At 49.6% G+C, this 17,549-nt stretch overlaps 1 protein-coding gene across 5 annotated transcripts in view; it reads left to right on the top strand.

Annotated features, from left to right (window-relative positions):
* The window catches only part of ptprz1a (protein tyrosine phosphatase receptor type Z1a), a 36,386-nt gene that overhangs the window by 17,280 nt on the left and 1,557 nt on the right, over positions 1 to 17,549 (top strand). For 2 of the 5 annotated variants that reach the window (XM_060060603.1, XM_060060602.1), the window contains exons 12-29: positions 373 to 867; positions 3,607 to 3,745; positions 7,512 to 7,591; positions 7,735 to 7,817; positions 8,069 to 8,089; positions 8,417 to 8,513; positions 8,622 to 8,701; positions 8,794 to 8,928; positions 9,207 to 9,341; positions 9,917 to 10,080; positions 11,082 to 11,217; positions 11,615 to 11,761; positions 14,077 to 14,170; positions 14,414 to 14,487; positions 15,351 to 15,482; positions 15,659 to 15,811; positions 16,186 to 16,325; positions 16,721 to 16,856. In XM_060060603.1, coding sequence (XP_059916586.1) covers positions 373 to 867; positions 3,607 to 3,745; positions 7,512 to 7,591; positions 7,735 to 7,817; positions 8,069 to 8,089; positions 8,417 to 8,513; positions 8,622 to 8,701; positions 8,794 to 8,928; positions 9,207 to 9,341; positions 9,917 to 10,080; positions 11,082 to 11,217; positions 11,615 to 11,761; positions 14,077 to 14,170; positions 14,414 to 14,487; positions 15,351 to 15,482; positions 15,659 to 15,811; positions 16,186 to 16,325; positions 16,721 to 16,856 — 2,441 coding nt within the window. The remainder of the gene's footprint in view (positions 1 to 372; positions 868 to 3,606; positions 3,746 to 7,511; positions 7,592 to 7,734; positions 7,818 to 8,068; positions 8,090 to 8,416; positions 8,514 to 8,621; positions 8,702 to 8,793; positions 8,929 to 9,206; positions 9,342 to 9,916; positions 10,081 to 11,081; positions 11,218 to 11,614; positions 11,762 to 14,076; positions 14,171 to 14,413; positions 14,488 to 15,350; positions 15,483 to 15,658; positions 15,812 to 16,185; positions 16,326 to 16,720; positions 16,857 to 17,549) is intronic. The other 3 variants (XM_060060604.1, XM_060060606.1, XM_060060605.1) reach the window with 3 other exon arrangements.

The raw sequence follows: 17,549 nt of genomic DNA, 5'->3' as shown, positions 1-17,549 counted from the left end.
AGGAGTGGGGGTTTGAAGCTAGCGGTGGCTGCGGCTACGTGCTAGCGAGCTGCGGCGGCGGCGGAGGCATGGACGCCATGTGCTCCTGCTCCGTCGAACCCTCGCTGGCGCCGTTCCAGACACACGCCGCCTCCTCCCCCCCGCCCTCCCCCTCCTCCTCCTCTCCTTCCGCTGCGTGGGAAGTAGCCGCTAGCATAGTGCGCCACGCTAGCAGCGCTACCTATGCTAGCGTAGCCACCAACCCCCCACGGGCTTCTTCCTCTGCGCCGGCTGAAAGACTGTCCTCCCGTCCTTCTCCTCCCTCCTCCTCCTCACACGTCCTCCTTCCTCCCCCCCCTCCCCCCACCAGTGACCCCTCCCTCTCTCTTACAGCCACGGACGACTTTGATTGGTCCCCCACGTCCGTCCGCCACCCCTCCCCCTCCCCCTCACCAATCTCCTCCCCCACCCCAGAGGGAGGGGCCTGGGGGGGCGTGGGCTCAGGCTCCGCCCAGCAGGAGGAGGACTTCTCCGCCTCCGGTGAAAGTGTACTTCCTGTTTCCCCCCGCATCACTTCCTCCTCCACCCCTCCCCCCCCCTCGGCCGAGACCACGCCCCCCACGGCCGAGACCCCGCCCCCCGACGACGAGCGCTCCTCCGCCTTCTACTTCGAGGCCGAGAGCGGGAGCGCTGCCGTTGCTACGGAGATGGGGGGCATGGCCTACATGGGGACCACGTTGAGCCCCTCCCCCTCGTCGTCATGGCGACGGCGAGCAGGGGAGGAGCAGAGCGGCTCGGGGGACACCTCCTCCGACTTCAGTATACCCGAGCACACGGAGAGAGACCTCCTCCTCGAGGAGGTGGGGGAGGAGGAGGAGCTGGTGGAAGGTAAACAACTGAACCAGAGGCCCATGGGCCTCTATCCATCATCACTCAACCCTAAACCTCTAACACCACACCTTCAAACCCCAACCTCCATCCCTTACCCCTAAACCACTGAACCCTAACCTCTAACCCAGGGGTTCTCAAGGTTTTGACAACTCAAGGCCAATTTAGGAACCCAAAATTTGACGGAGGGCCGCCAAAAGAAAAAAAAAAAACCGCTGCCAGCATGGTCAAAAAAAACATTGCACCGTGGACCTCCGGGAGTGAGGTCAAGTGAGGTCTAAATCACGAAACTGAGGTTCAGCCTTCAAAGTAATGTACAGTCCGATTACAACTAACAAATGTAAAAGGATTTAATTGAAAGCTAGAGAGAGTCGACTTTTCTCTTTATATTCATTTATTTTTGTTATTATTATTATTATTATTTATTTTTTTATATAACTTACATAATTATGTATGTCATTGCGGGCCGCCAGGAATGATTCCGCGGGCCGCAATTGGCCTGCGGGCCGCACTTTGAGAACCAATGCTCTAACCCCACACCTTCAAACCAGACCTCGAAACCATTAAAACCTAACTTATAAACCCTTACCTCTAAACCCTTACCACTTAACCCTAACCTTTATACCACTAAACCCTAACCTCTAAACCCTTAACATCTAAACAATTACCCCTAAACCCTAACCTCTGAACCCTAACCTCTAAATTACCTCTAAACCCTAACCTCTAAACCCTTAACCTCTAAACACCTACCTCTAAAGTTTAGAGTTTATAAACCCTTACCTCTAAACCCTTACCACTTAACCCTAACCTTTATACCACTAAACCCTAACCTCTGAACCCTAACCTCTAAATTACCTCTAAACCCTAACCTCTGAACCCTAACCTCTAAATTACCTCTAAACCCTAACCTCTAAACACCTACCTCTAAACCCTAACCTCTCAACACTTACCTCTAAACCAATAACCCCTAACCTCTAAACCCTTTACTTCTAAACCCCCAACCACTAAACCCTAACCACTAAACCCTGACCTCTGAACCACTAACCTCTAAACCACTCAACCTTTATCCCTCAACAACTAATCTTTAAACCCTAACCTCTAAACTTAGCCTAGCTTCTAAACCACTAAACCCTAACCTCATAGCTTCTAAACCCTAACCACTAAATGCCAATTTCTAAACCCTAATCACTAAACCCTAATCTCTAAATCCTAACCTCTAAACCACTAAACCCCAACCCTAACCTCTAACCTCTAAACCCTAACCTCTAATCCACTAAACCCTTACTGTTGACCTCTAAACCCTAACCTTTAATCCTCTAAACTCTAACCTTTAAACCCTAACCACTAAACCATAACCCCTTACTGTTGACCTCTAGGGTTTAACCCTAACCTTTGACCCCTAGACCCTAACCCCTCCCCTCCCTGTGTCTGAACGCCAGTGTGTGTGCGGTGAGTCTGAGCCAATCAGGAGGCTCCTTAGAGCAGTAGCATCTCGTAGGCCTCGGAGTGAAGGTCAGTCCCAGCGCCCCATGAGGTGTGGCACTGGGACTCAGCCTCTGATTGCTTGTAGGTCTGGCCCATTCTGGAGGGCTTTGGGTATACCCCCTCCCTCCACCTGGAGGTCTAGGGTGACTGACCAGATAGGTTCCAGTGTATTGCTGAGTCGTCAGGGGGTCGATTCACCGCAGGCAGGTGCAGTTCGCCGACGCACCACAGGGGGGCAGCAGAACCCCTCGCGGATTCCGACTCCTCATAATTACTGTTCAGCTCAGCCACTCTGCTCAATCACGAAAGTTGCTAGTAAGCCTACTTAGAAAAAATGTTTTGGATTACAAACAAACTTTAACTTTAGTAGCAACATGTTTTTTGGCAGGAAAAGCCTTCGCGCGTTTAACACAAACAGCGAGTTACATTCTCAGGGAACGCGTTCAATGCGCTCCTTTCATCGGTCGGCGCGCCTTTCAGCGAGCGGCTTCTGAATCTCACCTCAGCTCCATTCTCCTCCCAAACACGACTCACCTTTTGTCACTTTGAGTAGAAAACATTCAATCCAACCCTTTTCCCTGCTGTTATTGTTGGCTTTCTGAGTGGATGATGAATATTTACTGAATGAATGCCGGCTCGTTCTAGCATGGCGGAAAAGCACAGCCGCCAAATACTAAATAGTTGTTAACAAGGATGACCTTGTCATTCAGCGGCTGAACGGAGCAGGTACGTTTTAACGGTGCGCGTTCCACGTCAAGGTTAGTCGATACTGGCGGGTTCTCTCCCTCACCCCATCTGGTTTGCAAATGAGAAATAAAAGGTGTCGAGGTCGGCTCCGTTTGTCAGTTCATCATTGACATCATTCAGCGAACTGCGAACATGTGTGTGTGTGTGTGTGTGACTCTTAATTGACTTAACGAGAGGTGGGCGCTCGTGTGTGTGTGCGTGCCTGAGTGTGCTTGTGTGCATGTTTGCGTGCATGTGCAGGTTGCTTTCACGGTGGCCTCTCTGGGCTTTGAGGGGAGATTTTCGTGGCCTATGTGGCTGCTTGCATGCGTGTGTGTCTGTTTCTGCATGTGTGTGTCTGCGTGCGTGTGTCTACCAGTCGAGATAGATAGGGAATAGAACCAACAACCCTGGCAATGGTCATGCCTTTCTCTACCAGTGGGAATGGAACCCCTAACCGTGCACGGCCAGTGCCTTGCTCTGCCGCCGAGGCAGACCTGATGAGTGTGTGTGTGTGTTCCTCCCCAGACGCCAGTAACAGCAGCCACGAGTCGCGGGTGGGGGCAGTGGGGCTGACGGAGGCGGCGGCGGTGGTGCCGCTGGCGGTGGTGTCGGTGCTGACCGGCCTCGGCCTCATGGTGCTGATGGGGATCCTGGTGTACTGGAGGTAGGCTCCTCCCCCTCCTTACGACCCCTCTGGGAGGCTCCTCCCCCTCACTACAGACCCCCTCTAGGAGGCTCTGAGTGGACCACCAGGACCACATAACTAACGTGTCTATCTCTGTTGGGAATGGGTTAACCTAGCCATAGTTAGTGCTCGGCATTTTGTTATATGAACATCCCCACTGTACCGAGATATATTGTTGTTTCTCTTTCTTTGGACTAATGTACTTATTGTAGTTCGCTCTGGATAAAAGCGTCTCTCCCTGAAAGCTAAACTCCCTGAATCTAAAAGTAACGTGGGCTCAGAGACACACATGGCGATGTGTGTGAGTGTGAACAGGGTGGGTTCTGATGTAGGCCGGACGTAGGGACCCCACCCAGTGAGCTGGGGAACGATGATGAAGGAGCAAACGAGAGACAGCTGAAGTAGAACGTCCAAAACGTACCTCCTCACCTGAAGAGCTCTCGATGTTAAACACAAACCATTCAACGCTGCACTTAGACACTGAGGAAATTCTGTTCTACTCACCACATACATACTGTCAGCCAATCACAGGGTTAGAGTGAAACACACTGTCAGCAAATCACAGGGCTAGAGTGAACACACTTTCAATCAATCACAGGGCTAGAGCGAACACCCTGTCAGCCAATCACAGGGCTAGAGCGAACACACTGTCTGCCATCACAGGGCTAGAGCGAACACACTGTCGGCCAATCACAGAGCTAGAGTAAACAAACACACGGCCGGCCAATCACAGGGCGAGCGAATCACCACACTGTATAGCAGGCCTATTCAACTAGCGGCCCGTGGGCCAAATGCGGCCCCTCTTAATTATTTTCTGGCCCGCAAGAGGTTGCATGCAAAAAATGAAGGAGAAACATAGTTGCATGCAAATCAGGTTTCTGTGTGTAGCCGGTGATACTAGCCAGTATCAGTACCCCACAATCAGGAACTGGCATCACTTATTCTGACAATGTTTGGCTCAACCGATATGTGCGAGTCTAGCTTTCCTCATATGAATGCCATCAGAACAAGGGCACTTTGCTCCATGAGCTATGAGAAGCTGCATGAGTGTCTCAGGATGAGCCAAACTAGGCAAACAAGGCAGTGCAATCTTTCTCACTGACTCACTGGCTCAAAATGTCTCATATGTACAGTAGTTCTGTTTTGTGATGATTCAAACAACGTTGTTTAATTCTAAATACGTGTCCAAAATATGTGAGAACAAAATCTTTTATAATGATACGATTAAAAGTGAAGAAGGAAGGAATGCGTCTGACAAGTTTATTCCATGTAGTAGTACTATATATATTAAGTTAACACTACTTTAAGTACGATTTATTTGTAGCGATTCATTCACGTAGTTTTACTCTGTTTGGCCCATGAACCCCCAGTGGTTTTCCTTTTCAGCCCACTTGTTAAGGAGGTTGAATAGCCCTGCTGTATAGTTTGTGTGTGTGTATATAGTGTGTGTGTATATAGTGTGTGTGTGTGCGTGTGCGTGTGCGTGTGTGTATATATAGTGTGTGTGTCTGTATATATAGTGTATGTAGTGTGTGTAAATTGTGTTTTTGTGTATGTGTGTGTGGGTGTGATTGGACTTCCATTTTTGCTTTCCTTTGGCCTTGAGATGTTTATTACCCGAATTCATAGCGTGTTGAGTCGTCTCTCTGATGGAGGGGAAGAGTGCTCCTCCTCCTCCTCCCTTTGTCTCTCAAAGTGTCCTCTCCTCCTCCTCCCTTTGTCTCTCAAAGTGTCCTCTCCTCCTCCTCTTCCTCCCCTCCTTTGTCTCTCAGAGTGTCATCTCCTCCTCCTCCCTTTGTCTCTCAGAGTGTCCTCCCCTCCTTCTCCTCTGCCACCCTTTGTCTCTCAGAGTGTCCTCTCCTCCTCCTCCCTTTTTCTCTCAGAGTGTCCTCTCCTCCTCCTCCTCCCTTTGTCTCTCAGAGTGTCCTCTCCTCCTCCTCCTCCCTTTGTCTCTCAGAGTGTCCTCTCCTCCTCCTCCTCCTCCCTTTGTCTCTCAGAGTGTCCTCTCCACCACCTCCCTTTGTCTCTCAGTGTCCTCTCCTCCTTCTCCTCCCTTTGTCTCTCAGTGTGTCCTCTCCTCCTCCTCCCTTTTTCTCTCAGAGTGTCCTCTCCTCCTCCTCCTCCCTTTGTCTCTCAGAGTGTCCTCTCCTCCTCCTCCTCCTCCCTTTGTCTCTCAGAGTGTCCTCTCCTCCTCCTCCTCCTCCCTTTGTCTCTCAGAGTGTCCTCTCCTCCTCCACCACCTCCCTTTGTCTCTCAGTGTCCTCTCCTCCTCCTCCCTTTGTCTCTGTGTCCTCTCCTCCTTCTCCTACTCCTCCCTTTGTCTCTCAGAGTGTCCTCTCCTCCTTCTCCTACTCCTCCACCACCTCCCTTTGTCTCTCAGTGTCCTCTCCCGCTCACCTTCAGAACACAGCATTGTTTTTGTTTTGGCTGCCTCGCTAAGCTGGTAACGCTAAGCTGCCAGCCTCCCAGCACCGGGCGTGGTGGGCTCAGCCCCCCAGGGACGCTTGGGGCCCCTCCCCTGGGGTGCCCCCCCCCCTGGGGTCTGGGCGGGGGAAAGAACATCGCCCTGATTACAGAGGAACATGAGCGCTCGTGTAGCGCGCTGTAAACCGGGGGTCAGAGGTCAGACCTGCTTAATCCACCCCCCCCCCCCCCCACCTTATCCCTGCCCTCCGCAGGGATAGTCAGCAACACCAAGTCAGCAACACCAAGTCACAGCAAAACATCTGGAGCAGAGACATCTGCAGACCATAACATATCAGAAAACATCTGGAGTAAAGACATCTAGACAATAACATATCCGTAAACATCTGGAGTAGAGACATCTTCAGACCATTACATCTCTGTAAACATAGTAAACATCTGGAGTAGAATCTATAAACATCTGTAGACCATATTAACATCTGGAGAGGTTACATCTGTAGACCCTAAAACATCTGCAGACCATATAACAACACGTAGAACAAAGATTATACAAACACGTGACAAGAGAAGAAGGAAGTTGGAGTAGTGCCGAGTCTCTACGATCTACAGCAGAATCCACCTGGTGCTACACTGAGTTCAGCAGCTACAACGCCAGCTGTAGTGTTCACCCAGAACACCACTGGCTCAAGTCACTGGGGCACTGGGGGAAGCGGCATTATGTGGCAGGAAGTTGATGTGGGGAGAGTAGTGGTTGTGAACCTGGTGTCTCTACCTGAGCCAGAAGAAGACGGGCTCCGGTGAAGACCCTCGGATCGAAGGAGGACCCTCGAGCGGAGGAGGATTCGAGGGTCGGGCCACCGCGGGCTCGTCTCTGATCCCCTTAAAAACGTGTCGGATTAAGGCAGACATCTTTTCTTCGTGTCGGAGAGAGATTACAACGTTTTCAAATGGCCCTGACGCACTCATCACCACAATAAAAACCCCCTGCTGTGTTTTCACCGAGCTGAGCAACCGGGACACGCGTATACGCTGGTTTAGTCGGGTCACAACACGACTTCATCTGACATCAGTACATCGTCATTATTCTATAGTTTCTCAAGCAGACCTCGACCACATCATCTGTATCGAATCATTCTACTATTCTAATATTTGAACTTAATTTCAACATGTTGAGTAAAAGCTGTCTCTTTTATCTTTTGCATGACTCTAAATGGTCTAAGTTTTATAAGTACCCCTGTACGATCTGTCTGACCTCTCTACGACCCATGTCTGACCTCTTAACGCCCCCCTGTCTGACCCCTGCCTGACCCCTGTTTTCCAGGAACTGTTTCCAGACGGCCAGCTTCTACATCGAGGACAGCAGCTCCCCTCGCGTCATCACCCAGACGGCCTTTAACACAGGCGAGTACAGGCACAGACAGACAGACAGACGGACGGACGGACACTAACTCACTCACTCACTCACTCACCTTTATTGACGTGTTGTCATGATGTTGTCATGGTCGCTGTGTTGTTGTTCTTGACGTTGTTGCTGTTGACGTCAGACCACGAGGCGGTCCCTGTGAAGGAGTTCGTCAGACACGTGGCCGAGATGCACCAATCACATGGTTTCTCCCGGGAGTTCGAGGTACTTGGGGTCGCTTCACCACATGGTGGAGTGGAAACAGTGGGAACACTGGGAACAGTTGGAACTGTAGGAAAGTGTCTAGCGCTTCCACTGAAAATGTAGAGGGGTCGCAGGTCAAAGCTCATGCCCTGTGGTGACCCTCGACCTGTAGCCAACGTCTGCTCTGCTTCTCTTTTGGTCATTTTGGTTTGCTGTGTCTGTGATGACATCATGGCTGCCTTCCTCATCATCATCATCATCATCATCCTCAGATCCTGAAGGAGAGCTACGAGGTGAGAGCCTCCACATTCAGCATCGTCCAAACCTAGCATGCTGCAAACTGGCATGCTGCACTTCTGGCATGCTCTACACCTAGCCTTCTACACATCTAGCACCCATCATGCTACACACATAGCATGCTATACACCTAGCTTGCTGCACACCTAGCATGCTTTACACCTGCTCAAGCCTGGCTTTTTTCACACCCGTCAGCTAACATGCTTCACAACTAGTATTGGTCACTACAGCGAGCTCTTCTTCAGAGCTCTAGACTAGAAGCTGAAGCGCTGGTTATTTATGGCTCAGCCGGCGTTCAGAGCTCTTTGTGTGGTTGGGTCCAGGAGCTCCAGGCGTACTCCATGGACATCGGCATGACATCGGACAGCTCCCGGCACCCCGACAACAAGACCAAGAACCGCTACGTCAACGTGCTGGCATGTGAGTGGTTAACGGAGCCCCCCCTCGGGTCTGGAACCATCCGGGGGCTTCACTGGGGACTGGGTAGGTGGAACCAGACTCATATTGACGTTGTGGTTCCCCCTGCAGACGACCACAGCAGAGTCCGTCTGTCCACCCAGACGGACAGCGGGCAGACGGGGGATTACATCAATGCCAACTACGTGGACGTAAGGAACCGCTTCATCCTCTCAGACCAGGGGTCTCTAGCTGGCTCTGAACCAGTTCAAACCAGTTGTGTGTGTACTCTACGTGTGTGCAGGGTTTCAACCGGCCCAGGGCGTACATCGCGGCCCAGGGCCCGCTGCGCTCCAGCGTGGACGACTTCTGGAGGATGGTGTGGGAGCAGAGGACCGGGGTCATCGTCATGATCACCAACCTGATGGAGAACGGACGGGTGGGGCCACGCCGCCACAGCTAGCTGCTGATAGCAGACTGACTAGCTAGCTGTGACGGCATTAACAGAGCGATGTTTACAGTCCCACAGACAATTAGTTTCAATATCAAAATACTTTAAGGTGAACAAAGGCGCATGTAAACATAACGGCAACAACATCGAGTTCTGTAACGGGATCGATGTCCTAACTGTGGACTCATACATAGCCGTGTGACAGATCGCACCTATGAACACGCTGAATTTATGTCCCCCCCCCCCCCCCCCCTCCCCCCGTTCAGAGGAAGTGTGACCAGTACTGGCCAATGGAGAGCCAGGAGGAGTACGGCGGCTTCCTGGTAACGGTGAAGAGCGTGAAGGAGCTGGCGTTCTACACCCAGAGGACCTTCACCCTCCGCAACACACGCCTCAAGAAGGTCAGCGAGCCGGCAGGGCCACACCCCACAATACCGCATGACTCCACCCCACCAAGGGCCACGCCCCACAATACCGCATGACTCCACCCCACCAAGGGCCACGCCCCAAAATACCGCTTACTCCACCTTGAGCAGGGCTACGCCCCCTAACACTGCATGGTTCCACCCCAACGCAGGGCCACGCCCCCAAACACTGCATGGTTCCACCCCAACGCAGGGCCACGCCCCCAAACACTGCATGGTTCCACCCCAACGCAGGGCCACGCCCCCAAACACTGCATGACGCCACCCCACCAAGTGCCACGGAATTCCCTTAACTTATTCAGTCTTTTAAAGTGGTTAAAGTGTATTTTTAAAGTGTTTAAGTGGACTTCCCAGGCATCGAACAAGTGGTTATAGCGTAGCTCTGGTCCCGGCTGTAGCGTCTACAGGCTTTATCTCCATTTCTGTTGATCTAGTTGTGGGGGCCGTCCCGGCCGGTAGACGAAGGGTTCAACCGGTCGACGCCTCCTCTGATGTTAGTCCATCCTGGAGGCGGATTCTTCGGTGGATAATACTTCCTGTCTCCTCCCCAGGGGTCCCAGAAGGGTCGTGGCGCAGAGCAGACGGTGTTGCACTTCCAGTACACCCAGTGGCCGGACATGGGGGTCCCGGAGTACGCCCTGCCGCTCCTCACCTTCATACGCAGGTCCTCCCAGGCCCGGACCCCCGACATGGGGCCCGTGGTGGTGCACTGCAGGTAGGGTGAGACCAGACCGGTCTGCACCAGTCTGAGTAGAGGGCCGAGCTCCAGACAGACTGGAACCTTTAGGGAAACATGATTTACAGGCTCTAATAAGCAGAGAGCTCTTAAACGTTTGACTGCTGAAGGACTTGAAATTCACATTAGTGGACACCCTGCCCTGTCCTCCATGGACACCCTGACCCTGTCCAATCCCCCTTGGACAGTACGCTAAAAAGCGTATCAGTGACATCTGTTCAAGTGTCTTCTAAACACTCTTGTCTCACCAACCTTCACCTCATTATGAACCAAAGCCTTGGAACATATACATAAAACTCAAAAGGATGTTTCATAATAATTAATAACCAAAGCAAACGAGCAACAGTATGACAGTATGTTTTCCTTGTGCTTGACATTGTATTAACAGTATTGTATTCCCCCAAACCTCTGAGCTATCTAAGAGAAATGCAACTAAAGTAGCAATCTGCCTTCTCCATGGCTTCTGGTAATCGTCTCTCGAATTATGGAAATAAATAATTACAACAGATGATATAACAGGCCTTTGTGCAAAACCATCAATCACATCATAAAAAAGAACTGCTCCCTTCTCCTTAGAAATCAAAGTACTTTCCAAGTTCTCCAACTCTTTAATAACAAAAACAGATTGCTGCCTTTTTAATTGGAGATTAGATAGAGATTTCATACAAATGTTTCCGTCGATGAGACCCTCAAGGACACCCAAAGTCTGGTTGGATATTCTGCTTTTTAAATCTTTTCTTTCAAAGGAGCTTCAACATGACCCTTATTGCACCACCACCATAGGATGGCGGCCAGTGACCTGAACCTCCATAGAATGGTGGCCTAATGACCTCCACCACCATAGGATGTTAGCCAATGACCTCCACCCCCATAGGATGTTGGCCAATGACCTCCACCTCCCTAGGATGGCCGCCAAAGACCTCCACCACCCTAGGATGGTGGCCTAATGTCCTCCTCTAAACGTTGTCTCTGGGGTCCAGTGCGGGGGTGGGCCGGACCGGGACCTACCTGGTCCTGGACAGCATGCTGCAGCAGATCCGCCAGCAGGGGACCGTCAACATCAAGGGCTTCCTGCAGCACATCCGCACCCAGAGGAACTTCCTGGTCCAGACGCAGGTCAGGACCTGTATAAACCCGCCCCCCTCAACCCCCTCAGAGGATCACATGATCTCTGTTTACGTAGAACTCGTTCATCTACAGTTCAGGAGCAGGACGTGTTCCTCTGTGTGGTCAGCAGAAGGTGTTCAAAGTTCAACGATTTTTTATTGGTCACATCCTGTTGTGTGTTCCTCTTTGTGTTCAGCAGAACGTTCCTCTCTCTGTGCTCAGCAGTATGTGTTCCTCTGTGTGCTCAGCAGTATGTGTTCCTCTGTGTGCTCAGCAGTATGTGTTCCTCTGTGTGCTCAGCAGTATGTGTTCCTCTGTGTGCTCAGCAGTATGTGTTCCTCTGTGTGCTCAGCAGTATGTGTTCCTCTGTGTGCTCAGCAGTATGTGTTCCTCTGTCTGTTCTCAGCAGCAGTACGTGTTCCTCCATGATGTTCTGGTGGAGGCCGTCCAGACCAGGGAGGCGGAGGTGGGCTCCGCTCTGCTCCACCGCTACGTGGACGAGCTCCTGACCTCCGGGCCGTCGGGGAACACCAGGCTGGAGAAGCAGTTTAAGGTGAGCAGCGGACCGGGCGCTGTGCTGCTGTGACAGAGACATCTACTAGTACTACAACCACTACAGAGATGTGTACTAGTACTACAGAGAGGTGTACTACTACTGAGACATCTACTAGTACTACAACCACTACAGAGATGTGTACTAGTACTACAGAGAGGTGTACTACTACTGAGATATGTACTAGTACTACAACCACTACAGAGATGTGTACTAGTACTACAGAGAGGTGTACAACTACTGAGACATCTACTAGTACTACAACCACTACAGAGATGTGTACTAGTACTACAGAGAGGTGTACTACTACTGAGACATCTACTAGTACTACAACCACTACAGAGATGTGTACTAGTACTACAGAGAGGTGTACTACTACTGAGATATGTACTAGTACTACAACCACTACAGAGATGTGTACTAGTACTACAGAGAGGTGTACTACTACTGAGATATGTACTAGTACTACAACCACTACAGAGATGTGTACTAGTACTACAGAGAGGGGTACTACTACTGAGACATGTACTAGTACTACAACCACTACAGAGATGTGTACTAGTACTACAGAGAGGGGTACTACTACTGAGATATGTACTAGTACTACAACCACTACAGAGATGTGTACTAGAACTACAGAGAGGTGTACTACTACTGAGATATGTACTAGTACTACAACCACTACAGAGATGTGTACTAGTACTACAGAGAGGTGTACTACTACTGAGATATGTACTAGTACTACAACCACTACAGAGATGTGTACTAGTACTACAGAGAGGTGTACTACTACTGAGATATGTACTAGTACTACAACCACTAGAGATGTGTACTAGTACTACAGAGAGGTGTACTACTACTGAGATATGTACTAGTACTACAACCACTACAGAGATGTGTACTACAACCACTACAGAGATGTGTACTAGTACTACAGAGAGGTGTACTACTACTGAGATATGTACTAGTACTACAACCACTACAGAGATGTGTACTAGTACTACAGAGAGGTGTACTACTACTGAGATATGTACTAGTACTACAACCACTACAGAGATGTGTACTAGTACTACAGAGAGGTGTACTACTACTGAGATATGTACTAGTACTACAACCACTACAGAGATGTGTACTATAACTACTACAGAGATATGTACTAGTACTACAGAGAGGTGTACTACTACAGAGATATGTACTAGTACTACAACCACTACAGAGATGTGTACTACAACTACTACAGAGATATGTACCACTACTACAGAGAGGTGTACTACTACAGAGATATGTACTAGTACTACTACAGAGATATGTACCACTACTACAGAGATATGTTCTAGGACTACTACTACAGAGATATATGTTCTACTACAGAGATATGTACTAGTACTACTACAGAGATGTGTACTACTACTACAGATATATGTACCACTACTCCAGAGATATGTTCTAGGACTACTACTACAGAGATATATGTTCTACTACAGAGATATGTACTACTACTACTACTACAGAGATATGTACTAGCACTAGTACTACAGAGATATATGTACTACTACAGAGATATGTACTACTACTACAACAGAGATATGTACTAGCACTAGTACTACAGAGATATATGTACTACTGCAGAGATGTGTAATACTACTAGTACAGAGATATGTACTAGGACTACTACTGTAGAGATATGTACTAGCACTACAGAGATATATCTACTATAACAGAGATATGTACTAGTACTACTGAGATATGTATTACCACAGAGACATGTACTACCACAGAGACAATTAGAAAATATAAATAAAAATGAAAATATAAATAAAAATGAGAATGGTGCAATAGAGAGGTTAAATGACGGAGGGAATATTCTGAACAGAAAGTTTACTGAACAATGATAGAAGCTGAACTCACCTCAAAGCAGATAGAAGCTGAACTAATTTCATGTCTGTATTGTATTGTAGTTCTACGGTGTGATTAAACCATCAGTAAAAGGAGCCGGAGCCTCGAGTATTTCAATGGGCGGTACACACCCGCTCCTCGGAGGCTATCAAAGGGCTGCAGAGCCCTTTGATAGCCGAGCTGTTGTCCATAGTCAGAAGTTCAGACAGAACGTCCTTGACTTGAGCCTCCACGTAAAGCAGATGAAGAGAGCAGGTGGACAGGAGCTGCTGAGATGGCCCTCACTGCTGGTGAGATGGCCCTCACTGCCGGTGAGATGGCCCTCACTGCCGGTGAGATGGCCCTCACTGCCGGTGAGACGGCCCTCGGCGCGGCGAGGTTGCTGGTTCTGATCCTCAGTGTCTCCTCCGTCTCCTCAGCTTATCTCCCTGCCCGGAGGCCAACACGGGGACTTCTCCGCCGCCATGAGGGAATCGAACCGCAGCAAGAACCGGCCATCCTCTGTGATCCCTGGTGAGACACTCAGTAGCATAGTAAGGGTTAATGAGACACTAAGTGATAAAGTAAGGGTTAGTGTATGAGAGACTAAGTGATAAGTAAGGGTTAGTGTATGAGAGACTAAGTCATAAGTAAGGGTTAGTGTATAAGAGACTAAGGGTAAGGGTTAGTGTAGTGGTGAGAGAGGGGGCCGGTGTGACTCTAGGATTGTGGATCTACACGATCTATCATAGAAGCTAACCCTCTGATGTGTTCCAGTGGAGAGCTCTCGCGTGCGTCTCTCCACGAGCTCAGAGGATGCCTCGGACTACATCAACGCCTCTTTCATCACAGTGAGAACCTTCAACAAACTCATTTGACTTCCCAACCATACTCCTGGCTAGCCGCGGTGCATCCATTAAAAACTAACGTGCTTGCTAAGCTGTATATATATTAAACTGGTGCCATGCTGTGGCACCAGTTTGCCCGTAATTCCGACACCTCATTGTTCCGACGTCTCAATGGTCCGAAATATTTCCCGTTAGATCGACATGCCACTATGCCGACGGTTCAAAGTTACGAAAACTGAACCCATTGTTCCAAAGGGCAGATTGTCCGATAAGTCAAACAAAAGGCGCATTATAGGCCAACGGTTCAATATGCCGAATAGGCCTACATATAAAGACTTTTATACCGTCGGCCTAATGCGCTTCCTTTTTGAAAAGTCGGACAAACTGCCCTTCGGACCAATGGGTTCCGTTTTCATAACGTTGAACCGTCAGCATAGTGGCATGTCGATCTAATGGGAAATATTTCGGACCATTAAGACGTCGGAACAATGAGGTGTCGGAATTACGGGCAGGCCCCGTTAAACTAGCATGTTACACTAGCATTTGAACTAGCATGCTAACTAGCATGTTAAAGTCACATTCAAACCAGGATGTTTAACAAGCATGCTAACCAGCACGTAAAACTAGCTTGCTAACCAGCATGTTTAACTAGCATGCTAACTAGCATGTTAAACTAGCACGCTAACCAGCATGTTTAACTAGCATGTTAAAGTCACATTCTAACCAGCCTGTTAAACTAGCATGCTAACCAACCTCTTAAACTAGCGTGCCAACCAGCATGTTAACCTAGTGTGCTAGCCAGCCTGTTCACCCGTCCTGCCGTCCTGTGGTCCTGTTCACCCGATCTGCCATCCTTCCGTCCTCAGGGCTACCGGCGCTGCAGGGAGTTCCTTGTGACCCAGCGGCCGCTGCCCTCCACGGTCCGGGACTTCTGGACGATGGTCTGGGACCAGGGGGTCCAGACCATCGTCTCTCTGCCCCACGGCGACCACAGCACCGTGAGTTTCCCCACGGAGAATAATTCCTATTAACCAGTTGGGTTCAGACTGAATGAGACGAGATTAACGATGACCACAGACTAGAGTTGCCCAGTGTATTCTCCTAAACCCCGTCCTGTCCACCACTGGAGGGGGTCGGGAGGGCCAATCAGCAGCTGACGCTTCCTTCCCTGCAGGAGGGGGAGGCCGAGCCCTGTGCGTTCTGGCCCAAGAAGCAACAGCCAATCAGCTGCGAGCGCTTCACTGTGACCCAGCGCAGCGAGAACACGATGTGTCTGTCCGGCGAGGAGAACCTCGTCATCCAGGAGCTGCTGCTGCAGGCCGCCCAGGTGACCAGGCCTAGGGTCCGGGGGTCCACTCCCAAGGTCTGGAGTTCCAGTCCAACGAGCAGGGTCTGGGGTTCCATCCAAGGGTCTGGGTTCTATCTCAGTACCAGGGTCTGGGGTTCCATCCAAGGGTCTGGGTTCCATCTCAGTACCAGGGTCTGGGGTTCCATCCAAGGGTCTGGGTTCCATCTCAGTACCAGGGTCTGGGGTTCCATCCCAGTACCAGGGTCTGGGTTCCATCCCAGTACCAGGTTCTGGTCTGGACCAGCACTTAGACCGTCTCAGATGTGGGAGTCGGGTTCGATATAAAAATAGAACTCACTATATTGTTGATGTACTTAATAACATTCTGATCCTGATCCTGATCCTGGTCTCAGGATGACTTTGTCCTGGAGGTGAAGCTGTTCCGGACCCCCTGCTGGCCGGACCCTGAGCGCCCCCCCAGCAGCACCCTGGAGCTGGTCCACCTGGTCCGGGAGGCGAGGGCCGGGGAGGGGCCCATGCTGGTCCAGGACCTGTAAGACCAGTACTGCTACACACCTTAAAGGAGCTTTACATTAACAGCTGGTCCCGGACCAGTAAGACCAGTACTGCTACACTCACCTTAAAGGAGCTTTACATTAACAGCTGGTCCAGGCCCAGTAAGACCAGTACTGCTACACTCACCTTAAAGGACCTTTACACACTGGTCCCAGACCAGTAAGACCAGCACTTCTACACACCTTAAAGGACCTTTACATTAACACGCTGGTCCCGGACCAGAAAGACCAGTACTCCTACACACACTCAAAACATGGTTTATTAACCCAAAAGGACCTTCAAGGTCCACTAGCCTTAAAGACCTTTTCTTTTACGTAGTTTTTTTTCCGCTGGTTCCCACTGTAACGATGGGGTGTGGTCTCCGTCTGGCAGGACGGGGGGCGTGGCCGCTGGGACCTTCTGCTCCCTCATCTCATTGGTGGATCAGCTGGAGGGGGAGGAGTCTGTGGACGTGTTCCAGACAGTCCGTATGACCAACCTGATGAGACCTGGGACCTTCACGCAGCCAGTAAGACTATTGATAACCTATTGATTATCATCTTTTGATGAGCTATTGATTATAATCGATTGATGAGCTACTGATTATCACCTATTGATGAGCTACTGATTATCACCTATTCATGAGCTATTGATCATGCTATTGATTATCATCTATTGACTATCCTCTATTGAGCTGATTATCATATATTGATGAGATACTGATTACCCACTATTGATGAGCTACTGATTATCCTCTATTGATGAGCTATTGATTATCTTCTATTGATGAGCTACTGATTGTCCTCTATTGATTATCCTCATTTGATGAGCTAGGTGTTATCATCTACTGATTATCATCTGTTGATGAGCTACTATTATCCTCTATTGATGAGCTATTGATTATCCTCTATTGATGAGCTACTGATTATCCTCTATTGATGAGCTACTGATTATCCTCTATTGATGAGCTACTGATTATCCTCTATTGATGAGCTACTGATTATCCTCTATTGATGAGCTACTGATTATCCTCTATTGATGAGCTATTGATTATCATCTATATGCCTGCAGGTAGATTGTAGACATTGGGGATCGAACCCAGAACCTTTCAGTGTGGAGTCCAACACACCCTAGCTAACAAGTAGCATAAATCTATAATATCCAGAACATATTCTTCTCTAATATAACCGCCTCATCTCATTATTTATCTAGTCATCAGAAC

Source organism: Gadus macrocephalus, chromosome 9 (assembly GCF_031168955.1).
Source record: "Gadus macrocephalus chromosome 9, ASM3116895v1".
Lineage (NCBI taxonomy): Eukaryota > Metazoa > Chordata > Actinopteri > Gadiformes > Gadidae > Gadus > Gadus macrocephalus.
This window is presented reverse-complemented; position numbering and strand designations above follow the sequence as displayed.